Source organism: Vipera berus, assembly GCF_964194415.1.
Source record: "Vipera berus genome assembly, chromosome: 1".
NCBI classification, from domain to species: Eukaryota; Metazoa; Chordata; class Lepidosauria; order Squamata; family Viperidae; genus Vipera; species Vipera berus.
Genome location: NC_138202.1, coordinates 1,909,498 through 1,935,822, shown reverse-complemented (window position 1 = coordinate 1,935,822; position 26,325 = coordinate 1,909,498). Strand labels below are relative to the sequence as shown.

General features: G+C 47.4%; 2 protein-coding genes across 9 annotated transcripts in view; one reads left to right on the top strand and one right to left on the bottom strand.

Annotated features, from left to right (window-relative positions):
* LOC308677033 (nicotinamide riboside kinase 2-like) overlaps window positions 1-26,325 on the bottom strand; it is an 828,951-nt gene that overhangs the window by 282,050 nt on the left and 520,576 nt on the right. The gene's annotated exons all lie outside the window — the stretch shown is intronic.
* Window positions 1,186-24,786, top strand: DUS3L (dihydrouridine synthase 3 like). 8 transcript variants are annotated; one of them, XM_081336616.1, is made up of 14 exons: window positions 1,186-1,258; window positions 4,716-5,004; window positions 5,101-5,148; window positions 8,093-8,674; window positions 10,326-10,367; window positions 13,122-13,274; window positions 15,227-15,343; window positions 16,423-16,488; window positions 17,531-17,641; window positions 18,080-18,176; window positions 20,328-20,403; window positions 22,548-22,736; window positions 24,410-24,538; window positions 24,641-24,786. In XM_081336616.1, the coding sequence occupies exons 1-14, from the start codon at window positions 1,224-1,226 to the stop codon at window positions 24,711-24,713; spliced, it is 2,007 nt and encodes a 668-aa protein (XP_081192742.1). In that variant the 5' UTR covers window positions 1,186-1,223; the 3' UTR covers window positions 24,714-24,786. The 8 variants fall into 8 exon arrangements, 5 of the variants coding, with proteins under 5 accessions (XP_081192742.1, XP_081192743.1, XP_081192746.1 ...); XR_014027584.1 differs by lacking the exons at window positions 24,410-24,538; window positions 24,641-24,786 and adding an exon at window positions 20,522-20,700 and having other exon boundaries at window positions 22,548-22,677; XR_014027585.1 differs by lacking the exons at window positions 24,410-24,538; window positions 24,641-24,786 and adding an exon at window positions 20,522-20,688 and having other exon boundaries at window positions 22,548-22,674.

Genomic DNA, 26,325 nt, shown 5'->3' with positions numbered 1-26,325 from the left:
TGGCTGGCTAGGTAGGGGATTCTGGGAGCTGGAGTTCACCAATGGCTGGCTGGGTAGGGGATTCTGGGAGCTGGAGTTCACCAATGGCTGGCTGGGTAGGGGATTCTGGGAGCTGGAGTCCACCAATGGCTGGCTGGGTAGGGGATTCTGGGAGCTGGAGTCCACCAATGGCTGGCTAGGTAGGGGATTCTGGGAGCTGGAGTCCACCAATGGATGGCTGGGTAGGGGATTCTGGGAGCTGGAGTCCACCAATGGATGGCTGGGTAGGGGATTCTGGGAGCTGGAATCCACCAATGGCTGGCTGGGTAGGGGATTCTGGGAGCTGGAGTCCACCAATGGCTGGCTGGGTAGGGGATTCTGGGAGCTGGAGTTCACCAATGGCTGGGTGGGTAGGGGATTCTGGGAGCTGCAGTCCACCAATGGCTGGCTAGGTAGGGGATCCTGGGAGCTGGAGTCTTGCTATCTATAAGCTGGGGGGGGGGAAGGAAGAAAAATCCCTGATGCAAAGAGGGTTACTGGGCCTCACTGCAGGTTTCGCAGGATACCCCTTGCTCGTTTGCTTGGTCGCCCTTTCGGGAAGAGGGGGCTCCCCCGACCCCGCCGCGAAAGAAAAGGCCGGAGTGACAGAAACTGCGTCTTCCGCCACGCTGGCTCTGCTGCCATCCTTAAATGCGAGTCAAGGTTCCCGTCCTCACGTTCCTGAACATACAGAATCGGTTGGGCGCTTTCCAGGCAAGAGGCACCCAGAGCAAGCAACAGTTTTACCTCAGAGTTCGCGCCTTTTTTTTTTTTTTTTTTGCCGGCCGGCGTTGCTTTCGGTCAGAGTCCCGCCCTCGCCTCCCATGTCCGGCAGCTCTTAGCCCTCATTGGCTGAAGAGGGAGTCAATCGCGGAGCCCAGGGCGGGCGGCGGGGAGCTGAGGGAACGAAGCCATGAGGGAAAATTCTTTCCACAGAGAAAACATTTACTCCCTTTTTTTTTTCTTACGCGGCCCACGAGAGGTTGATTAAAAAGGACCCCCTGAGGAAATCCGGCTCACATGTTTTTCCCGCGCTGACGGGGGGGGGGAGGAAGCGCCTTTCCCGCGCTTTTCCAGCCTCGGAAGCCCCGCCCCCCCTCGGCACTGTTATCCGCGGAGGGCAACTCCTAGAGCGGCGGCGTGAAGAACATCCGGGCCGCTCTAGGCGCCTCGCTGGGTCAGCAGCGCTTCCGGGTAAGCCAGCCATGGAGGCGGCCGGAGTGGCCCCCATCCGAGCCCAGTGAGTACGGGAGCCCCGGGGCTTTGGCCTACCTACTCCGGCCGGCCCGAGGTCCTCGGAGGGTCGGCATTTCCCCACCGGTCCCTTGACAGCCCCGGGTGTCCTCCTTGCCCTCCCCAGCTGAGGTCCTCGGAGTTACGGCCTGCCAGGAGGAGGAGGACAGGCCTTGGCGGGGCCCTTCCCGGCTTTGGGGCGGCCAAGGAACGTAGGAACGCCCCCCACAAACTTTACGAAGTCCCTATGGAGGAAGGGATGCGGCCTCTGCCTCCCTCCAAAAGCAGGGGGGCGGGTTGGACTAGAAGACCTCTAGGGTCCCTTCCAACTCCGTGAGACATTTAAATGGGGCAATATAATAAGTAAAAAAAAAAACCCAAAAAACTTCAAGGAACGACCGTGTTGCATCCCCCTCGGGATGCCCCAAAGATGCTGGGACACAGGCTAGGCAGGGAAAGGTTGCTGAAACGAGATATAAATAAATGTAGGGTCCTTTAGCCAGATTTTTTTTTAAAAAAAAAATCAGTTTTCTCGTCAGCTTCTCCCAGATAGACAGGCAGTTCTCGGCTTGCGGCCACGGTTGAGCCCAAAATTTCGGTTGCTAAGCGAGACAAGTTATTTTATTTATTTATTTATTTTAATTCCATTTATATCCCGCCCTTCTCCGAAGACTCAGGGCGGCTTACAAGCTTAGCAGTAGCCTTCATTCTATGTATATGCCTGCTTATTAGGGCTTTTGCCCCCCCTCAAGCGGAATTATTACAAAGTCAGCTTTTATTGCCCCCCCCAACAATCTGGGTCCTCATTTTACCTACCTCGGAAGGATGGAAGGCTGAGTCAACCTTGAGCCTGGTGGGACTCGAACCTGCACTCATTGCAGGCAGCTGGTGTTACTTAAGGAGGCATTAGCCCACTGCTCCACCAAGGCTCAAGTTAAGTGGACGTTGCCCTGTTTTACGACCTTGCCGCAGTTGTTAAATGAGTCACCGTGCTTGGTAAGTTAGTGATACGGTGGTGAAGGGGTTTCCCCATTGACTTCGCTGGTCAGAAGGACGCAAAAGGGGTTCAGAGGGGAAAAAAACCCTCCCATCACTGCAACCGTCATAAATGTGAGTCGGTTACCAAGTAGCCCAATGCTGACTAAGTGACCAGACGGAGGCTGCGACGGTCATAAGTGTGATAAACAGTCGGAAGTCCCTTTTTTCAGCGACGTCGTAACTTTGAACGGTCACTAAATGAACAGCTGTACGTTGAGGACTTCTTTTATATCTGCTAGTCTTTTTGTTTTCCAAGACCCTTTTTCTTTTTAATGTTCGTTGTGGTTTTTTTTTCTCTTTTTTGTGTGCGTTTTGGTCATAAATCGCTTTTTTCCTGTGTTGCTGTAACTTCAAATGGTCACTAAATGAACTGTTGTAGGTCAAGGAGTGTACTCAGCCGGGCGTTGCTCTGCCTTAAATTTACACAATGCTCTGCTGGCAGTTTTCCTTGTTTTATTTATATATATTTATTTATTTATTTATTTTTATTTTATTAATATTTCTATACCGCCCTTCTCCTGAAGGACTCAGGGCGGTGCACAGGGCAAGAATAAAATACAAAGTTACAAATATTAAAAAAAAGATTAAATAGTTGCCCGTTAAAACAATTAATACACTACATTTTATATATAATTTTATTTATATACCGCCCTGCAGAGCGAGGAAACAAATGGACCTGATTAGCACTTGACCTAAGCTGACTTTGTAAAAATGGGGGGGGGGAGCGGGGGGGCGAAAGCCCTAATAAGCAGGCATATACATAGAATGAAGGCTACTGCTAAGCTTGTAAGCCGCCCTGAGTCTTTGGAGAAGGGCGGGATATAAATGGGATTTTAAAAAAAAATGAAACAGGTGTGAAGCAAGAGAGAGACAGGAGTTAACTCAAAACTGAAGACAAAAGTTGCGGACAAAGCAACAATTTATAACATTTTGCTTGCGTCTACATTAACTTCTCAGCCATGTGTAGGATTTAATGTTATGTTAGCAGCCCCGAGTCCCAATCTGTCAGTGTCTGCCGTATAAATTACTGTAATTATATCTTTTTTTTTTCATTTTTTCACAGTATACAGGCTGCCTGACCTCAGACCACCCAGTGCAGCTTACACTTTTAAAAAGTACAATCATATAAAATCAATAACTCTATGATGATTTGTTTCAAGTAACGGCATAGAATAGGAACAGAATAGAAATAGGAAAGAATACAATAGAATATATAGAATATCGAGAATAGAATAAAAGGTAAAGGTTCCCTTACACGTGCGTGCTAGTCGTTTCCGACTCTAGGGGCCGGTGCTCATCTCCGTTTCAAAGCCGAAGAGCCAGCGCTTGTCCGAGGACGTCTCCGTGGTCATGTGGCCGGTGTGACTAGACGCCAAAGGCGCACGGAACGCTGTTACCTTCCCACCGTAATGGTCCTAGAATAGAACAGAACAGAACAGAACCTTGGAGGTCTTCTAGTCCAGCCCCCTGCTCAGGCAGGAGAACCTATACCATTTCAGACAAGTGACTGTCCAGTCTCTTCTTAAAAACCTTCAGTGATGGAGCGCCCACAACGTCTGGTGGCAAAGCTGTTCCACCGGCTAACTGTCCTCACTGTCAGGAAGTTTCTCCTTAATTCCAGGTTGCTTCTCACTTTGATCAGTTTCCAACCATTGTTTCTTGTCTTGCCTTCTGGTGCTTTGGAGAATAACGTGACCCCCTCCTCTTCTTTGTGGCAGCCCCTCAAATACTGAAAAACTGCTATCATGTCCCCCCTATTTCTTCTTTTCTTTAGACTGGCCAAGCCCAAATCCTGCAGCCGTTCTTCGTATGTTTTAGTCTCCAGGCCTTGGATCATCTTTGTTGCTCTTCTCTGATTTTTTCCCAAACTCAACAACTTTTTTGTAGTATGGTGACCAAAATTGGTTGCAGTATTCCAGGTGTGGCCTAACTAGGGTTTTATAAAGTGGTACTAATACTTTACGTGATCTATGCCTCGGTTTACACAAGCCGGAGAAATAGACTAGCTTGCATGGTGGCGTCCAGTGAGTGAACGCTGGTGGTCACATAGCAACGTTTATGGAGAGGTCCCACCATCCACGTCTTGGTTGTCCCAACGGTCCCAACGGCAGCCGGACTTCCTTTGTTTGTCCTTGAAGACGTTTCCCTTCTCATCCAAAAAGCTTCTTCAGTTCAGTCTTCGGAACTGAAGAATCGTCTTGGATGAGAGGTGAAATGCCTTCAGGGAAAAAACACAACTCCAGTTGCCTTTTGAAAAAGCACCTTTTGGGGCAGTCACATGAACACCTTAAAACAAAAAAACCTTTGGGAATTGCCTGCTTAATTAATAGCGTTGGGTGACTGGGTGGAGATATAAAGTGGGGCAAGGCATTTCTTAAAACCCCTAATTAACAGAGGGCTACAGCTGGCGATCTTTCTCCCTTGAGGTACCGCTGTACGAAAGAGGACTTCCACGCCCACCTTGAGAAGGAGGAGAAGCCGAGGAAAGACCCAGACGGAGCGAAGAACGACCGTGAGGCCGAGCCGGGGTTGCCTCCCGCCAAGCAGCAGAAGCTGGAACTTGATGGGGCCGAAGAAGAGAGGCCGGCAGAAGTTGCCGCTGAGAGCGCACAAGAGACTCCAGGACGGAAGAGGCTGCGAGGGCAGAACAAGAACCGCCCATGCATGAAGCCGACACACTACGAGAAGCAGCGCTTGTGCCCCTCCGTGGTTCAGGTAAACCGTTGCGCGTGGCAAATGCGTGGAGATGAATCCACTCGCCGGGGCTTGAAATGGCATTTCTGCTACTAGCTTAGCATTTCTGTTCCCTAGATGGCTTCAGAAAGGACAAAGTGGTCCCGTTTTAATGGCTACATAGAGGTTAGTCCTCACTTAACAACCAGTCACTTAGTGACATTTGATGTTACGTTGAACCCTTACCCTAAAACCTACCTATGACCTCAATCCGGAGTTCCAATGGCTGCATTCACTCCCATGATCGCATTAGGATAACTTAGGATAGGATAGAATGGGATAGGATAGGATACAGAATAGCGTAGAGTGGAGTGGAATGGAATGGAATGGAATAGAATAGAATAGAATAGAATAGAATAGAATAGAATAATAGAATGGAATGGAATAGAATGGAATAGAATGGAATAGAATATGGAATAAATGGAATGGAATAGAATATGGAATAAATAGAATAGAATAGAATAGAATAGAATATGGAATAAATGGAATGGAATGGAATAGAATATGGAATAAATGGAATAGATTAGAATTAGAATTAGAATAGAGTCTTCATTGCCACCTGAAATGTACGCTAATCAGCACACATTGAAATGTTGCATTCAACTCTCAAAAAAAAAACAACCCGTTATGCGTATACTCAGATACACACACATATATGACACATAGGAACACGACAGTCTAGTTCGAATGTATGCCTATACGTGGCGAAGAGAAAGAATCTTGGGAGTTTACCAGACGGAGGGCCTAGGGAACAAAGCTGTTTGCAGAACCGGGCAGTCCTGCTGTAAATACTTCCAAGCCTCCTGCTAGAGGGGAGCAACAGAAGCAGACCGGGAAGTGGGCGTGTGGGGTCTCTAACAATTCTCTAAGCACATAGGAGCGCTTGTGAGCAGCATCCTGAATCTTCCTATGATCTTCTCGGCTGTCCTCACCACCCTCTGCACGGACCTTCTCTCTGAGGCTCTGCTACCCTCCAACCAGACGGTGACGCAGTTTGTTAAGACGCTGTCAATCATGCCTCCGTAAAAAAAAACATGGCCAGGACAGAAGGAGAAAGATGTGTTCTCCTGGGCACGTGGCAACTGGCTCACTTTTATGGCAGAATGTATAGCATTCTGTGCTCATGTGACCCGCAATTTGCAATTTATTTATTTGTTTGTTTTTGCCAGCCTTTGGGGCTACTTTTCAGTAAAAAAAAATACCCACAGGAATGCAGTGGTCACGTGATCAAGACTGAGACCCTTGGCAACTGGAGCGTATTTTTGACGGTTGCCGCGTCCCAGGGCTCACGCGATCATCTTTTGCAACCTTCTGACAAGCAAACTATACAGGGAAGCCAGATTTTACTTAAACATTACTAACTTAATGTATAGAGGCTCAAGCAGGAGACTCTATACAAATGGTTGTCCAGTCTCTTCTTAAAAACGTCCATTTACAACTTCTGGTGGCAAGCAGTTCCACTGGTTAATTGTTCCCATTGTCAGGAAATTTCTCCTTAGTTCCAGCTTGCTTCTCTCCTCGATTCGTTTCCACCCGTTGCCTCTCGTCCTGCCCTCTGGTGCTTTGGAGAATAAGTTGACCCCCACTTTCATGAGGCAGCCCCTCAAATATTGCAAGGTGGCAATCCTGTTGCCCCTGTTTCCCTTGAACGTGGGCAGCCCAGAGATTTCCAGGAAGAGCTCGCGGTCAGAGCAAGCTAAAGGCTAACAGAATTGGACTACATGACCTCCAAGGTCCCTTCCGACTTTATTATTATTATTATTATTCATAAAACATGAAACTCAGTCAACTGAACACTCAAATTGACTGGTGCTAATGGTTGACACGGGTTGCTGCCAGCATCCTAGGTATCAACCAGGTATCTCCTTAAAATGTAAGATGTTCCGAGTAGCGCAGTTTTTTGTAGCTTTGCTGGAGTTATTGCAGGAAGCTGCAATTTCTTGATTTGTTTTGCAAAGTTTTTGGACATAGTTCCCAGTGCCCCGATGACAATGGGTATCCCTCTTACGCGTTTCATCCATAATCACGCAGTTTCGATGGCCAGGTCGCGGTATTTCATATTTTTTTCCAGTTCTTTTTCTTCGACTATAGCATCTCCTGGTACAGCGATGATTATTATTATAAAACTTATTCATCAAACCTGAAACGCAGTCAACTGAACACTCAAACTGACTGGCACTAATGGTTGACACGGGTTGCAGTATTATTATTATTATTATTATTATTATTATTATTATTATTATTATTATTATTATTATTAAACTTTTATTCATAAAACATGAAACTCGGTCAACTGAACACTCAAATTGACTGGCACTAATGGTTGACATGGGTTGCTGCCAGCATCCTAGGTATCAACCAGGTATCTCCTTAAAATGTAAGATGTTCCGAGTAGCGTAGTTTTTTGCAGCTTTGCTGGAGTTATTGCAGGAAGCTGCAAATTCTCGATGTGTTTTGCAAAGTTTTTGGACATCATTCCCAGTGCCCTGATTAATAATAATAATAATAATAATAATAATAATAATAATAATAATAATAATAATAATAATAATAAATAATGTTATTGTTATTGATTTCACTGTAACTGGGGGGGCAGACAAGAGCAAATTGGCCGATTATATTTAGAATAAATATGGGACTAAAAAGTTTCATTTAGCATATGAATAAGTATTAGCATTATATGATGTATTATTAGTTAGTTAATATTATTTAGTTATGTTTAAGAGGAGTTAAAGTGCGATAGAATTTAAAGTGGTTTTTTTTTAGTTAGTTAGCATATTTTAGCTTAAGTTGGTAAAAGTTAATACCCTGTATTCAGCTCTGGGAAGTCGGGGGGGAGGGGGAGGGAGGGAGTTTATGTTTCTAAAATGTATTTTAAAACTTTTCAATAAAAAAAAGAGCAAATTGGCCGGGGGTCCCTCCAGAATGGAAAAAGAACACATTCGCTAAGGCTTGACAGATAGCCAGGGGGTCATATTTTTTATTTAAAAAGTAAAAAGTAAATCCCTAGTTTCTGCCAGTTCCCCCCTCCCCCCGCAACTCACAGCACCGTTTCTTTCTCTGGCCAAAGGAACGTGTGGAGAAATGCTTCCACGGCGCCAAGTGCCGCTTCCTGCACGACCTGAAGGAGTACATGGCCGCCAAGCCGCCAGACCTGGGCGGGCGCTGCCTGCTGTTTGAGACCTTCGGCAGGTGCACCTACGGGGCCACCTGCCGATTCGCCGGCGCTCACCTAGGGGAGGACTACAAGAACCGGGTGAACGCCGAGGTGCTGAAGCAGTGGGAAGGGCGGCTGGCGGTGAGGAACAGCCTCAGCAAGGAGCTCCAGCAGCAGCTGCGCAAGAAGAAAATGCCCTTTGCCAGGTCCGGCGAGTACCTCCGTTCCCTGGGCAAGGCCAGGAGGCCCGGGCACCGGGACACCAACGCCGGGGCAGCCAAGACAGGGCTCTTGGACTCTTCCGCTTCCGAAGGAAGAAAGGAGCCAGGAATGGCCAGGTTGGAGGCCCCGAGCAATTCTAGCCCGTCCAAAGAGGAGGAAGACATCGGTTCTGCTCCGAAGGGCCCAAGTCCTCCAGCGGCACCTGCTCTGAAAAGGGTGGGCGCCGTGACGGACGAGGACACGGTGAAGCTGAGGCCCTCTGAGAAGGCCCAGGTGAGCCAGGAAGGGCCAGGAGTTAGACTGGAGGTGGGAGAGGGGATGTGCCCGTCCGTCCATCAGTGCCTCTCCTCTATTTTCTCTGTTGTCTTTACCATCTGTCTGTCTTTATTATTTATTTTATTTGTCTACCTTCCTACCTATTATCTATTTTCTGTTATCTCTATTATATGTCTGTCTGTCTGTGTCCGTCTGTCCATCAATCTCTCATTTATTTTCTCCATTATCTCTACCATCTGTATTATCTATTTTATCTGTCTACCTTCCTACCTATTATCTATTTTCTCTGTTATCTCTGTCTATTATGTCTGTCTGTGTCCGTCTGTCTGTCCATCTATCTCTCATCTATTTTCTCCATTATCTACCATCTATATTATCTATTTAATCTTGTCTACCTTCCTAAAGGTAAAGGTTCCCCCGCACATGCATGCTAGTCGTTTCCGACTCTAGGGGCCGGTGCTCATCTCCGTTTCAAAGCCGAAGAGCCGGCGCTTGTCCAAGGACGTCTCCGTGGTCATGTGGCCGGCATGACTAGACGCCAAAGGCGCACGGAACGCTGTTACCTTCCCACCGGAGTGGTCCCTATTTTTCTACTTGCATTTTTACGTGCTTTCGAACTGCTAGGTTGGCAGAAGCTGGGACGAGTAACAGGCGCTCACTCTGCTACGCGGCACTCGGGATTCAACCCGCCAAACTGCCAACCATCTGGTCGACAAGCTCAGCGTCCTACCTTCCTACCTATTATCTATTTTATCTATTATCTCTGTCTATTATGTCTGTCTGTGTCCGTCTGTCTGTCCATCTCATCTATTTTCTCCATTATCTCTACCATCTATATTATCTATTTTATCTGTCTACCTTCCTACCTATTATCTATTTTATCTATGATCTCTATTATATCTGTCTGTCTGTCTGTCTATCCCTCTAGCATGATCATCTATATCATCTGTCTGTCTAGCTATCTAGCTATCAACTCTAGCGATCATCTCTCTATCCTAGCGTCTGTCTCTCGTATCTATCTATCTATCTATCTATCTATCTATCTATCTATCTATCTATCTATCTATCTATCTATCTATCTATCTATCTATTTATCTATCTATCTACCTATCTACCTACCTACTTATCTATCTATCTATCTATCTATCTATCTATCTATCTATCTATCTATCTATCTATCTATCTATCTATCTATCTATCTATCTATCTATCTAATTTCGAAGCCGCCCACCTCCGTCACAGAGAGTTCTAATACTGTTCCCACTCTTTCCAAATTTAGTTAGACTTTGCAGAAAGAGAAGAAAAAAAATGGAGCCGGAGGGCCTCCCCATCTGTTTGCCCCTTCCTCTGGCTGGCCTCACCTTTCAGGCAGAGGACAAGCTTTCACGAGGAGTGCCCTCCGGGGCCTGCTGAGTTTTGTATGGTCGAAAACTGCCCCACAAACACACACACTGCCCCACAAACCCCCCTGCCCCACAAACACACACACACACACACACACACACACACACACACAAACACATCCCCACCCAGGAACGAAGGGCGCCATTTTTTGCCTGCTGGGCTCTGCCGAGTAGGAAGCAGATTTTCCCCGTCGTGCGCGTTTATTTAGCCTTCACACGTTTCTCTCTCTGCGTTTCTCTCCCAGTTGGACCTCCGTGGCAAGCTCTATTTGGCCCCTCTGACGACGGTATGGAGACGCCCTTCGGTTGGAAGTGTGCCGTTTGCCCACACGGCTAAAAAGCTCCGGGTGGGAGCTCGGGTTGAGTTATTTATGGGGAAGCCAGGAGAGAAAAAAGGACGGAGGAGTAGAACAGCTGAGTCCTTCTGGCTGGGCTACCTACTTCCAGAAGAGGACAGAGCAATTTTTTAAAAATCTTTTCCTCTCCCCCCCCCCCCACACAATGCTTCCTTCTCTCCTGAAGCCATCCGTGGATCCCTCTTCTTTTCCTCCCTGTCCCAGGGGCTTCTGCAGTCCCTCCCTCCCTTGGGTTTCTTGGGGGGAGGGGGAGGGAGGTGTCCCCCCACCGTCTTCCGAATTCCTAGCCTGGCGCACTTAACGGCCGTAACTGAGCCCCAAATTTACATTGCTTTACAACCGTTTATTTAGCGACTTTTCGAAGTTCCAAGGGCACCAAAAACAAAAGGGGAGTTACGGCCGTTTTTTCACTCTTTAACGACCGTGGTTACGTGATCAAAATTCCGACAGTTGGCAGCTGACTCGTATTTGTGACGGTCGCAGTGCCGTCCGGGTGTGTGTGTGTATGTCTGTCACGTGATCCCCTCTTGGGACTTTCCGACGAGCAAAGTCCACGGGGCAGCCAGGTTCACTTAGCCACCCTGTGTCCAACTTAACAACGGAAGTGATTCTCGCTTAACAAGCGTGGTGAGAAGGGGGGGCAAAATGAGGCACTGTCTCACTTAGCGACAGAAATCTGGGGGATCAATTGTGGTCGTGCATCAAGGACTACAGATGATAGAAGATTAAAGCAGTAAATACCACCTTTTGACGGAAAATTAGCCAAGGCGGGGGAGGAGTATACGAGGGGGTAGAGTTGGGGGGGTCTCGAGTTCACTAACCCGCCTCCAGAACAACCCATCCCCGTCGGCCCCAGGCCAAATCAGGAGAGGCAGATTTCTGAGGTCCTCGAGGAAGGCCAATAGGATGGGTGCAGGCCTCGGGGGTGCCCAATGCTCTATTTTGGAAGTTTTATTAGTTTATGCCAGTGATGGCGAACCTTTTAGAGACCGAGTGCCCAAACTACAACCCGAAACCCACTTATTTATTGCAAAGTGCCAACACGACAACTTAATCTGAATACTGAGGTTTTAGTTTAGAAAAAACAACTCATACATTAACATCTTTTGTCTTAAAAGAAAAACAATAACAAAGCTTTGAATGATACAAACAACTTTTTACTGAAAGCTGAAAGTTTGCATTTGGCATGCTTTTGAACAATGAATATGATTTTTGCTGTTGTATGCATGCTGATAATTTGTCTAACCTTGGCTCATACTTTGTAAGTTTGAGAGCAATGCATGCAGCGCTCGGTCATCTATTAGTCTGTTTCTGGTGTCAGATTTGATATAATTCAAAACTGAAAATAGTACGCTCGCTCCGGAGGCTTATTTTGGCTAGGAAGAGGCTTGAGAAATGGCTCTTTCCTGCAAAAACCTAGGCAAACAGCAAGGTGCGCGTGCCATACGTTCGCCACCACTGGTTTATACGATACAATCGAAATGCAAAGCGAAACTTTTTTACGTTGCGGCTTCTACCCTCTAGAGCAGGGCTAGGCAACCTTGGCTCTTTTGATGACTTGTGGACTTCAACTCCCAGAATTCCTGAGCCAGCCATGCTGAGGGGAAAGGGAGAGGTTTCCAAGCTGAGCCGTGCTGGCTCAGGAATTCTGGGAGTTGAAGTCCACAAGTTATGAAGGGGCCATAGTTCCCTCATGCTGGCTCAGGAATTCTGGGAGTTGAAGTCCACGAGTCGTAAAAGAGCCCAGGTTGCCTACCCTTGCTCTATTGCACCAAAGGAAGTCGGAAGTCAATGCCTTTCCCCCCCTTTTTTTTCCCCCTCCCTTCTCTACTCCGTTTTTCCCTTCCCCATCTTTCCTGCTATTCACTTTGTGTTTAGATTGTATCGGGGGCGCACGATGTTCTAGAGCAGTGGTGGCGAACCTATGGCACGCGTGCCAGAGGGGGACACTCGGAGCCCTCTCTGTGGGCACGCGTGCCTTGCTGTTTGCCTTTTGCAGGAAAAAGCCATTTCTCAAGCCCCTTCCTAGCCAAAACAAGCCTCCGGAGTGAGACCGCTGTTTTCAGGTTTGAATTATATCAAATCTGACACCAGAAACAGACTAACAGATGACCTGAGCGCTGCATGCGTTGCTCTCAAACTTACAAAGTATGAGCCAAGGTTAGACAAATTATCAGCATGCATACAACAGCAAAAATCACATTCATTGTTCAAAAGCATGCCAAACGCAAATTTTCGCCTTTCAGTAAAAAGTTGTTTGTATCATTCAAAGCTTTGTTACTGTGTTTTTCTTTTAAGACAAAAGATGTTAATGTATGAGTTGTTTTTTCTAAACTAAAACCTCAGTATTCAGATTAAATTGTCGTGTTGGCACTTTGCAATAAATAAGCGGGTTTTGGGTTGCAGTTTGGGCACTTGGTCTCTAAATGTTTCGCCATCACTGTTCTAGAGGGTGGGAGCCCCAACGTAAAAGGTACTTCTGGACCCCACCGGCTGGAATTCCTTGTCACCGACCAAGGGTCTTGCAGTGGGCCCCTTCTGATGGGGCGAGCGGGGTGGGCCAATCCCATTGGGGCGAGACGGCTCTTCGGAAACCCGGAGCCCCGTTGCTCCAGAAAGCCCCGTTTCTAAACGTGAAGCCCATCCTGGCTTGCCTTAACCTTCCTGTCTCTGCTGGGATTTCAGTGCGGCAACCTGCCCTTCCGGAGGATCTGCAAAGGCTACGGGGCGGACGTCACCTGCGGAGAGATGGCGGTGTGCACCAACCTGCTTCAGGGACAGTCCTCCGAATGGGCCTTGCTGAAGCGGCACGAGACCGAGGACCTCTTTGGGGTTCAGGTAGCTTGCGGGTACATGGGTGGGAACCGGGTCCCGAGAGAGCCTTGGCTCCGGTTGAGCTTCAACCGCCTCCTTGCACCAGACACCTTATCCGGAAAAAGGGGGAGCAGCAGAAATGGCGGCATCCCTTAGAGAGGGTTGCAGGAATTGGGCAGGTCTAGTTTGATGAAAAGCAGGAGGAGGGGTGACAGGATGGCAGCCTTCCAATATTTGAGGGGCTGCCACAAAGAAGAGGGGGGGGGGTCCACCTATTCTCCAAAGCACCAGAAGCAACGGATGGAAACTAATCAACCTGGAAGTTAAGGAGAGGTTTCCCGACAGTAAGAACAATGAACCAGTGGAAAGGCTTGCCACCAGGAGTTGTGGGTGCTCCAACACTGGAGCTTTTTAAGAAAAGACTGGGTACTCGCTTGTCTGAAATGTTATAAGGTCTGAGCGGGGGTTGGACTAGAACAGGGGTCCCCAACCTGTGGGTCGCAGCCCACTATCTTGCCGTGGCCTGTTGGCCTCTGGGCTGCTTGAGTGGCTGATCGTTGTGTTGTATGCACATGCGCACAGCCCCACTTGCGCAAACCTTGCCACAAGTGTCACAGGTGTTCGCGGCCCCAACTCACATGAGCAACGGGTGTTCATGCGCATGGGCACAGGCATGTGTTCACACACACACCCCACACACAAAGCCATCCCTTCTTTCCCCCCTCCCCAACTCTGGGGAACTCTGGACTAGAAGACCTCCAAGGTCCCTTCCACCTCTGTTGTTCTGTCTGCTCCCAGTATCTTGTTAGCTGTAAAGTCGTGTCCGACCCATCGTGACCCCATGGACAATGTTCCTCCAGGCCTTCCTGGCCTCTACCATCTTCTGGAGTCCATTTAAGCTCACGCCTCCTGCTTCAGTGACTCCATCCAGCCACCTCATTCTCTGTCGTCCCCTTCTTCTCTTGCCCTCCACCTTTCCCAGCATTAGGCTCTTCTCCAGTGAATCCTTCCTTCTCATTAGGTGGCCAAAGGATTTTTTTTTTAATTCCATTTATATCCCGCCCTTCTCCGAAGACTCAGGGCGGCTTACAAGCTTAGCAGTAGCCTTCATTCTATGTATATGCCTGCTTATTAGGGCTTTCACACACACACACACACACACCCCAAGCGGCATTATTACAAAGTCAGCTTAATTGCCCCCAACAATCTGGGTCCTCATTTTACCTACCTCGGAAGGATGGAAGGCTGAGTCAACCTTGAGCCTGGTGGGATGCGAACCTGCACTAATTGCAGGCAGCTGGTGTTACTTAAGGAGGCATTAGCCCACTGCTCCACCAAGGCTCTTAAGGTTCAGCTTCAGGATCTGGCCTTCTAAAGAGCAGTCAGGGTAGATCTCCTGTAGGACTGACCAGTTTGATCGCCTTGCAGTCCAAGGGACTCGCAGGAGTCTTCTCCAGCACCAGAGTTCAAAGGCCTCCATTCTTTGGCGCTCAGCCTTTCTTATGGTCCAGCTTTCACAGCCATACATTGCAACTGGGAAGACCATAGCCTTGACTATAGGCACTTTTGTTGGCAGGGTGACGTCTCTGCTTTTTAGTGTGCTGTCTAGATTTGCCATGGCTTTCCTCCCCAGGAGCAAGCGTATCTACTAAGCCTCTAAAATGACCCCATTGATCTATTGCTGGGATCGTAATTTTTCTCCCCCTAAATATACAGTGCTCAACCCAGAATATGCGAGAAAGCAGGCCTTGCCTCTTAGATGAATTTAAGTAGAGAATTGCTTTGTCTAGGACGATATATGCCTGGTTTCGTCTGAATTGACCCGTTTCCCAATTGCCTGGAATGGGAGTCGGGTCTCCTGCTTGAGCAACGGGGTTGGACTAGAAGACCTCCCGGGTCCCTTCCGACTCGGTTATTCTGCTAGCTAGGGGCGCCCTGGTGCCTTTGCTAACACTTGGCGTCTGCTCCGTTTGCAGCTGGAAGGAGCCTTTCCAGACACCATGACGAAATGTGCGGAGCTTCTGAACCAAACCATCGAGGTGGATTTTGTGGATATTAACGTGGGATGCCCCATTGACCTGGTCTATAACAAGGTAATTTGGTAATTTGGGGCCGACGTACAGCTGCATTTTATTGGCTAATACTGTCAAGGGTTAGCTCCTTCTTTTAGGGGGCTGACAGCTTAGAAAGCCAGCCCCAGCGGTAGACAACAAAGAATGTTATTAAAATGGGCTTCTCTCTCTCTTGACCCGCTCAAGGAAATGGGATGAAATCAGTAAAGAAGGAGGTATAGAAAACGACGCGCCTGTACCTGTGGTTCTGTGCAGGTTGAGGTTGTTACGTTAAGGCCGCGGTGGGCAATCCTTCTAAGCCACCGTATCTCCCTGCCTTGAAATCGGACCTTGAGAAGTCTTATAAAATGGCTGCCAAGGAGAAGGGTGTGCCCCTTTTCAAAATGGCTGCCTCACCGAGTCCCATTTGCCAGACCTACCATTGCACCAACAGAGGGAAATATTGGTACCTCAAGGTTAAACGGTGGGCTCCTTGGTGCTCTCTGGGCCTGGTGCTTTTCTTGCAGACGTTTCATTACCTAACTAGGTAACATCATCAGGGCTGGAAGTGGGGAGAGGGGTTTACTCTTGATTTATACACTTAGTGGCTTGCCCTGTTCCCCCATGGTCACGCAACAACCTGCCTCCAGAAGTGGTGAATGCTCCAACGCTGGAAGTTTTTAAGAAGAGACCGGACAGCCATTTGTCTGAAGCAGTATAGGCCTTTCCTGCCTGGGCAGGGGGTTGGACTAGATGACCCCCAAGGTCCCTTCCAACTTTATTATTATCATTATTACAACCTTCTGATGAGCAAAGTCCATGGGGAAGCTGGATTCACTTAACAGCCGTGGCAAGGCAAAACTCATTTAACAACGGACTGAGCAACAAAAATCCTGGGCGGTAGCTCAAGGATTTCCTGTATTAGAAAGCGGGAGCTGGTGAATTCTAATCCCACCCTTAGCTGGGTGACCTCGAGCCGGACACTTCCTCTCAGCCCAACTCTCCTCACAGGTTTGTTGTTTTGGGGAAAATGAGGAAAGACTTACGTTCTGCCGCCTTGAATTGTTGATCGAAATAACGCAGGCCATAAATAAACAACCTCTTTTCCTTTCCCCTCCCAGGGTGGTGGATGTGCTCTGATGACCCGCAACAATAAGTTTGAGCAAATCGTCCGAGGCATGAACTCCGTAAGTCGGTGGCTGATTCCCGCCGGTGTTGGATTGATAACGTGTTCTTTCGGCTTTTCCTAACTGCTTGAAACTCTTCCTTTTACTAACGGCTTTGCCAGCGGCCACCTCACGCTTGGCGCCTCGCAACCATAAAGTATCAGCTGCCACGAACTCTAGGGAGCTAGATGGAAGGGGAATGCTTGGGGGAAAGCGAAAGTAAGGGCTAAAACTCCCTGAGATGCTGCCTCAAGGTCACCCGGCTGGGAGAAGGATCCAGCTGCATGGCTGCATTCAGCAATGGGAGGCAGTTAAGGGAGGGAAAAGTTAGACCTAGAGATTTTGGTGTCTGCCCTTGAGCTACTGCAGGGGTGTCAAACTCAATTTCATTGAGGGCCACATCAGCATTGCGGTTGCCCTCAGGGGGCCGGGTGGGCGTGGCTTACTGGGTGGGTGTGGCCAGAGTGCGGTATGGCCTACTGGGTGGGCGTGGCCAGCTCTACATCGTTGGCATCAAGGATGCCTATGGGGGCCTGGGCAGGAGTGGGACAGATCTGGGGGTCTCTGGCAGGAGGAGGGTCTCTGGGCCAGGGCCAAGGCAGCGGGGGCCGTTCCCTCACTCTTTCCAGGATGGCTTCGCGGGCCGGATCCGGCCCCTGGGCCTTGTGTTTGACATGTCTGAGCTACTGTAATCCTTGACCTTTCTTTCTTTCTTTCTTTCTTTCTTTCTTTCTTTCTTTCTTTCTTTCTTTCTTTCTTTCTTTCTTTCTTTCTTTCTTTCTTTCTTTCTCTGTTTCTTTCTCTGTTTCTCTTTTTCTTTCTCTCTTTTTGTTTCTTTCTCTTTTTCTTTTTTCTTCTTTTTCTTTCTCTTTTTGTTTCTTTTTCTTTCTTTTTCTTTCTTTTTTCTTCTTTTTCTTTCTCTTTTTCTTTCTTTCTCTTCTTTCTTTCTTTCTTTCTTTCTTTCTTTCTTTCTTTCTTTCTTTCTTTCTTTCTTTCTTTCTTTCTTTCTTTCTTTCTTTCTTTCTTTCTTTCTTTCTTTCTTTCTTTCTTCTCTTTCTCCCAGGTCCTGGATGTTCCCCTGACGGTTAAAATCAGGACAGGCGTGCAAGAGAAAACGAACCTGGCTCATAAGCTGATCCCCAACCTCCGAGAATGGGGAGCCTCCTTGGTGACGGTATAGGAAGCTCTGCTTTTCTTAAGTCCAGTTGGGATGGAGGCCTGGTTACTCCCCTTGGCCGATCTGAGTGCTAATTCTTCCTTGGCCGTTCCCCATCGGAGGGGGCTTAGAGAGGAAGAGGGTGGTGGCATTCCTGTCCCGTCCTTCCTCTTCCTGGCGTTCCCCTGGCAAAAGTTTCAGAGAGAGAAAAGGGAGGTGTTTCCGGCTTTGCTTCTTGGCAAATTTTAAGACGCGTGGACTTCGACTCCCAGAATTCCCCAGCTAGCATGAGACTTTAAACTCCAATCACGGGAGTTTGAAGTCCACCCAGTCTTAAAAGTTGCCAGGTTGGGGGTACCCCTGACTTAGGCAGAGCGAAGGGATCCAAACGTTGGGGCGTTTATTTTAATCAGCGCCAACTGCACCTTCTTTTTTTTCTTCTTCTGACCTTGCTAGCTTCACGGCCGGTCGAGAGAGCAGAGGTACACAAAGATGGCCGACTGGGAATACATTGCAGAGTGTGCCAAAGTGGCCAGCCCCATGCCTCTCTTCGGTAGGTGGCTGCCAGGTCCGCTTCTCCGAGTCGTTCTGGGCCAGTTTCCATCCAGCTCCGAGTTTTGATTGGATGACCTCAGGCATGAATGGCCCCGTGAGTCGAGGCTCTGTTCTAAATCCTCCTTTCTGTGGGATCAGACTCAGTGTACAGGTGGTCCTCGGCTTATGACCAAAATTGAGCCCAAATGTCTATGGAGATTGTCCGTCATCCCGGTCACGGTTGTCCCAAAGGTCCTTTTTTTCAGGAGGCATCTGGAGTTTCTTCATTTACTTTCCCTTCTCCTCCAAGAAGCTTCTTCAGCTCTGACTGGACGGTGGAGAATGGGAGGATTTATACTCCTTGCAGACAGCTGGTCATTTGCCTTTTTTAAAAGAGTCGTTGAGGCCGCTTGGAGGTTTGTCTGTATCCTCAGTGGTGCTTTTTCAGAAGGCAACTGGACTTCCTTGTTTTTCTTTGAAGACGTTTCCCTTCTCATCCAAGAAGCTTCTCCAGCTCTGACTGGATGGTGGGGAAGGGGAGGATTTATACTCCTCGCAGACAGCTGGTCATTTGCATCGTTGAGGCCACTAGGAGGTTTCTCTGTGTCCTCAGGGTCACCTGAGTGCTGCAAATGGGTGTGGAGCCTCCTTACTTGCAGGATGTTTTCTGCCTTGTTCTTGTAGTCTGCAGTGTTGCCTCCTGAAAAAAGCTGGGACAACCAGGACCTGGATGACTGAGCATCTCCATAGACATTCAGCTGCACACTTTGGGATGCGCGCCCTTCGGAGCGTGCGGGAGGGTGAGCGGATTCCCAGAAAACATGGCAGACTCCAGGAACCGTTTGCGCTCCAGTTTGAGATTCAGACAACACGGACTCGTCCCCAACGTCCTGCGCCCGTCTTCAACAGTGAAGGGACCCAGGGCCGAAGGCTCCACACCCCCTTTGCACCGCTCAGGTGAGCCTGAGGATACAGGTAAACCCTCCAGGTGGCCTCAACAACCCTCTTTAAAAGGATGCAAATGACCGGCTGTCTGCAAAGAGTATAAATCCTTCCCCACCGTCCAGTTAGAGCTGAAGAAGCTTCTTGGATGAGAAGCGAAACGTCTTCAAAGGAAAAACAAGAAAGTCCAGTTGCCTCCTGGAAATAAAGCATCTTTGGGACAATTGAGCCCAAAGTTTTATTTTTATTTTTAATTCCATTTATATCCCGCCCTTCTCCGAAGACTCAGGGCGGCTTACAAGCTTAGCAGTTCCCATCGCCAAACAAGACAGTTCAATGAGTTTTGTCCCACTTTATGACCTTTCTTGCTGCAGTTGTTAAGTGGATCTGGCTTCCCCATTGAACCTGGCTTGTCCGTAGGTCACGAAAGAGGATGTGACCCCAGGGGACACGGCAGCCGTCATAAGTATGAACCGTCATAAGCATCGGGAGGCTGCAACAGTCCTGAGTGCAAATGACGGTCACCAAGTCGCTCTTCCCAGGGCTGTCGCAAGTTCACTAAACAAATGGTTGTACGTAGAGATGGGAAGGCCTGGGGAAAAAAAACCCTGGAAAAACAGCTTGGGGGGGGGGGAAACAACAACCCTGTTTTATTCCCCCCTGCAATTTTTCCAGTTTTTTCACCCCAGGCCTTCCCATCTCTAGTTGTAAGTCGAGGATCACCTATCCGGAGGTGGATGAAGAAAACATCAGTGCTAATAAACCTTTACAGGAGCTGCCGGTCGGGTTTCCAATTCCCGCTGCTTGTGGGAACATTTTTCCAGGGGTTTATTTTCCTTCAACCTTTTGGCATCTATCTATCTATCTATCTATCTATCTATCTATCTATCTATCTATCTATCTATCTATCTCTATATTTATCTATATTTATATCTCTATATCTCTATATCTATCTATCTATCTATCTATCTATCTCTATATCTATCTATGTATCTATCTCTATATCTATATCTATCTATCTTTATATTTATATTTATATTTATCTTTATATTTATCTATCTATATCTATCTATATCTATCTCTATATCTATCTATCTGTCTATCTATCTATCTATCTATCTCTATTTATCTATATCTCTATCTCTATATCTATCTATCTATCTATCTATCTATCTATCTATCTATCTATCTATCTATCTATCTATCTATCTATTTCCTTCCTGTACAGGAAACGGCGATATTTTTTCTTTCGAAGATGCTAACCGAGCCATGCAGAGCGGAGTTTCAGGGATCATGATTGCACGGTAAGTAGCTTCCCTTCTCCTTTCCTGTAATAAGCCCAGAGGATTATTACTGGCTGCCCTCTCCTCCCTCCCCTCCCCCCCCCACCTTGGACGAACTGTACGGTTCCCGCTGTCTTAGGAAAGCTCAGAGCATCCTTTAAAGACTCGACTCATCCCGGATGTTCCCTTTTTGAACTATTACCATCTGGCAAGCGGTACGAAGACAGACAGGCTGAGAAACAAGTTTTTATCCCAGGGCTGTAACCTCTTCTCCGTGAGCTGCATTGGCTTCCGGTTGCCCTCCGGGTGAGATTCAAGGTGCTGGTAATGACCTATAAAGCTCTAAATGGCCTGGGTCCGGATTATCTAAGGGAACACCTGCTGCCGGCATAAACTTCCCATCGTCCTGTGCGCTCCCACAGGGAGAGCCTTCTCAGGGTACCGCCGGTTAAGGCGGGTTATTCCCAGGGGAAGGGCGTTCTCTGTGGGCGTGCCGGCCCTATGGAACCAACTTCCCACAGAACTCAGGACTGCCCCCGACCTTCGCTCATTTCGCCGGGACTTGAAAACCTGGTTCTTCGAGCTGTTTGGCCCAGACTGAGGGGTTTTGATTAATTTAATTTAATTGGGTTTTAGTTTAACTTCAGGGACTGTAATTTAATTAATAGTTTTAATCTGATTTTAATTTGTATGCTATGTATTTTAATTTTCCCTGTAAACCGCCCTGAGTCCTACGGGAATAGGGCGGTATATAAATTTAAATAATAAATAAAATAAATAAATAAATATTAAATGCCACTGTATAGTGCGACATTGGAAGTGCAAGATTCGGGGCAGCGCAAGGGCGAATGTACAGTGTGAAGGATGTGTGTATGTAACCTACGGGTTGTTGTTTTTTTTACTCGCAGTTTTGACTTGCGTGTCACGTGCACTGTGGACAGCACTTCATTTCATTGGGAGGGGGATGCACAGTGGCAATAAAGATATTCTAATTTTTAAAAAAAGGAAAAAAGAGAAAGAAACTTCCATAGCCAGTGGAGATTCAGAATGATTCCCTGGCTTCCATCTGGAGGATCCTGTACAGGTGAAACTCAAAAAATTAGAATATCGTGTAAAAGTTCATTTATTTCTGTGGGGCATTGCCAAGAGAAAGATGAGAGACATGAGACCAAACAATGCAGAAGAGCTGAAGGCCGCTATTGAAGCATCCTGGTCTTTCCATAACACCTCAGTGGTGCCACAGGCTGATAGCTTCCATGCCATGCCGCATTGAGGCAGTAATTGCTGCAAAAGGGGCCCAAACCAAGTACTGAGTACATATGCATGCTTATACTTTTCAGAGGTCCGATATTGTTCTATGTACACTCCTTGTTTTATTGATTGCATGTAATATTCTAATTTTCTGAGAGTGTGGATTTGGGGTTTTCATGAGCTGTACGCCATAATCATCACAATTATGACAAATCACGGCTTGAACTATCTTGCTTTGCATGTAATGAGTCTATCTCATATATTATTATTATTTTTATTTATTTTAATTCCATTTATATCCCGCCCTTCTCCGAAGACTCAGGGCGGCTTACAAGCTTAGCAGTAGCCTTCATTCTATGTATATGCCTGCTTATTAGGGCTTTCACACACACCCCAAGCGGCATTATTACAAAGTCAGCTTATTGCCCCCCAACAATCTGGGTCCTCATTTTACCTACCTCGGAAGGATGGAAGGCTGAGTCGACCTTGAGCCTGGTGGGACGCGAACCTGCACTAATTGCAGGCAGCTGGTGTTCCTTAAGGAGGCATTATCCCACTGCTCCACCAAGGCTGTTAGTTTCCCCTTTTAAGTTGCATTACTGAAATAAATGAACTTTTGCACGATATTCTAATTTTTTGAGCTTCACCTGTACATCCATCCCGGGGGTGCTGGGAAAGACACCTGGGTCTGCAGCCCTTGTAAGAACGCGACTATCCCCTATAGAGTTCCTCTTTAAATAACAGAACAGTGGGGCTGGAAGGTACCTCGGAGGTCTTCTAGTCCAACCCCCTGCTCTTCGTGGATTAAGGAGTCTCTTTGTGCAAAATTACAAGAACTGAAACCCCCCCCCCAGCTCAACTCCCCACGTCTCTTGACTTTTGAAAGTTGTAGCAACTGTTCTTCTTGGTCGCAGGGGAGCGCTGATCAAGCCTTGGATCTTCACCGAAATCAAAGAGCAGCGGCACTGGGACATCTCTTCCAGGGAGAGGCTGGACATTCTCCAGGACTACACAAACTATGGTTTGGAACACTGGGGCTCAGACACCCAGGGCGTGGAGAAGACCAGAAAGTTCCTGTTGGAGTGGCTGTCTTTCCTTTGCAGGTTAGCAACCGCTCCTAGGCGTCTCCCTAATAGGTCCTAGATAGCGGTAGCAGTTAAGAGTTATATACACTGCTTCTTTTTAGCACTTTTGCAGCCCTCTCTAAGGGCTATTTAACATAGCCAGCATCTTATTATTATTTATTTATTTAATTTTATTTATTAAATTTTTATACCGCCCTTCTCCCGAAGGACTCAGGGCGGTGTACAGGGCAATAAATATCGAAATACAAAATACAAAAGTTAAAAAAAATTAAATAATTATGCCCAATATAATACAATAATTAAAAACTACGTTAAAACCAAACCCAACCCCAAACCCATCAGACCAGGCCGGATTGTTCAAATAGATAGGTTGCCCCCAACCGTCCGGGTCCTCGTTTTACTGACCTCGGAAGGATGGAAGGATCGAACTGCTGGCAGCGGGCAGAGTTAGCCTGCAACACTGCATTCTAACCACTCAGCCAGCAGGGCTCATACAAGAGAAAGGAAGGAAGGAAGAGAAAGAAAGAAAAGGAGGGAGGGGAGGAGAGACGAGGGAGAAAAAGAGGAGAGATAAAAGGGAGGAAAGTGGAGAGAAAGAAGGGAAGGGAAGAGATTAGAGGGAAGGAAAGAAAAGAAAGGTAGAAAGAAAAGGGTGCAAAGGAACTAGAGGGAGGGAATACCACTTAGACTTATATACCGCTTCAGAGTTCTTTACAGCCTAAGCAGTTTGCAGCATATTTACCCCCAACAATCTGGTTCCACTTTTTATCCCACCTCGGAAGAATGGGAAGCCGAGTCAACCTTGAGCCAGTCAGGATTGAACTCCTGGCTGTGGGCAGAGCCAGCCTGCAATGCCGCATTCTCACCATCGCGCCACCAGGGCTCTTACCAAGAGAAGGAAAGGATGGAAGAAGAGAAGGAGAAAGAAGAGGGAGGGAGGAAGGAGAGAAAGAAACAAAAATGGAGAAAAAGGGAAGGAAGGAAGGAGAGAGTAGAAGGAAGGAAAGAAAAGGGTGGGATGGAAGGAGAGAGAGAATAACAGCAGCACCGCTGAAAGGACAAGTGTTGCAGATGGATGGTGTGGTCAGCAATTCCAGGGAGGCTCCAGACCCCTTTTGGCACCCCAGGTGGCCTCAACGACCTTCTGAAAGAAGGCAAATGACCAACTCTATGTGCAGGGAATATAAATCCAAGGGACGCGGTGGCTCAGTGGGTTAGGACGCTGAGCTTGTCGATCAGAAGGTCGGCAGTTTGGCGGGTCGAATCCCGAGTGCTGCGTAGCAGAGAGCGCCTGTTACTCGTCCCAGCTTCTGCCAGCCTAGCAGTTCGAAAGCCCGTAAAAATGCAAGTAGAAAAATAGGGACCACTCCGGTGGGAAGGTAACAGCGTTCCGTGCGCCTTTGGTGTCTAGTCGTGCCAGCCACATGAGCACAGAGACGTCCTCGGACAAGCGCCGGCTCTTCGGCTTTGAAACGGAGATGAGCACCGGCCCCTAGAGTCGGAAACGACTAGCACGCACGTGCGGGGGAACCTTTACCTTTACCTATAAATCCTTCCCTTCCCCGCCGTCCAGTCAGAGCCGAAGAAGCTTCTGGGATGAGAAGCGAAACGTCCTCAAAGGAAAAACCCCCCAAAAGTCCAGGTGCCTCCATTTTACAGCTGTTTCTTTTCTCCCTTTTGGCCCTGCTCAGGTACGTCCCGGTGGGCTTGCTGGAGCGCCTGCCACAGCGCATCAACGAGAGGCCCCCTTACTACCTGGGCCGGGACCACTTGGAGACCCTGATGGCTAGTCAGAATGTGGACGACTGGATTAAGATCAGGTACGGGAGCCCCAACCCCTCCCCCCCCTGCGGTGCCGCCCCGGGAATTCCGGCATCCTTCGCGATCCAACTTTCTTTTCTTTCTTTTTTCCTTTCTCCCAGCGAGATGCTGCTGGGCCGTGTTCCTGCCAACTTCTCCTTCCTGCCGAAGCACAAAGCGAATTCTTACAAATAGGGCGGATAATGGAGGCCTCGTCATCGTCCGTCCTCTTGGTCGAATCATTAAAAAAAAATCTCTTTTTTTTCCACTTGGCTGCTGGTTGCATTCATTGCTCTCCGATCTGACCCTCTGCATTGACAGGTAGTCCTCGACGTACGACCACAATTGAGTTGAAGATTTCCACTGTTAAGGAATAGAATAGAAGATGGGATGGGATGGGATGGAATAGAATAATGATAATATAATAGAATACAACAGAACAGAACAGAATGTAGAATAGAATGCAGAGTAGAGTAGAGTAGAATAGAATTAGAATAGAATAGAACAACAGAATATAGAATAGAATAGAATAGAATAGAATAGAATAGAATAGAATAGAATAGAATAGAATAGAATAGAATAGAATAGAATAGAATAGAATGTTGTTGTTGTTAGCTGCGAAGTCGTGTCCGACCCATCGCGACCCCATGGACAATGTTCCTCCAGGCCTTCCTGTCCTCTACCATCTTCTGGAGTCCATTTAAGCTCACGCCTACTGCTTCAGTGACTCCATCCAGCCACCTCCTTCTCTGTCGTCCCCTTCTTCTCTTGCCCTCCACCTTTCCCAGCATTAGGCTATTCTCCAGTGAGTCCAGTGCTAGAATGGAATAGAATAGAATAAACAAAGAACAGAATAGAATTACAGAATAGAGTAGAATAGGAATAGAATAGAATGCAGAGTAGAGTAGAATTAGAATAGAACATAGAATGGGATGGGATGGAATAGAATATAGAATAGAACATAGAATTAGAATATAATAGAATATGGAATATAATGTAGAATATAATAGAATATACGATAGAATATACGATAGAATAGAACATAGAATTAGATAGAATAAAGAATAGAATATATAATATAGAATGGAAGGGAACGGAACGGAACAGAATAGAATACAGCTGGATAGGACCTTGGAGGTCTTCTAGTCCAGCCCCCTACTCCAGCCCCCTGCTCGAGCAGAACGTATACCATTTCAGACAAGCGACTGTCCAGCCTCTTCTTAAAAACCTCCCGTGATGGAGCGCCCAGGATTTCTGGTGGCAAGCCATTCATTCCACTGGTTCATTGTCCTCACTCTCAGGAAGTTTCTCCTCAATTCCAGGTTGCTTCTCTCTTTGTTCAGTTTCCAGCCATTGTTTCTCGTCCTGCCCTCAGGTGCTTCGGTGAATAAGTTGACCATAATTTCCATTGCTAAGCAAGACAAGTTGCTAAGTGGATTTTGCCCCATTTTACAACCCTCCTTGCCATGGCTGTTAAGTGAGTCGCCGCAGTCACACGAGTAACACGGTCGTTAAGTGAACCTGGCCTGCTTGTCAGAAGGTCGCAAAAGGGGATCATGTGACCCCTGCATGCATCGTAACTGAGTCAGTTGCCAAGCGTCCAAAATTTTGATCACGTGACCGCAGGGATGCCGCAACGGTCCTAAGTGAAGAACAAGACGGTGCTGTTGTAACTCTTCACTAAATGAATTGTTGTAAGTCGAGCACTACCTGTATTTATTTCTCCTAATCTTTATTATTATTATTATTATTATTATTATTATTATTATTATTATTATTATTATATACATAACTCATGGCAGGAAAC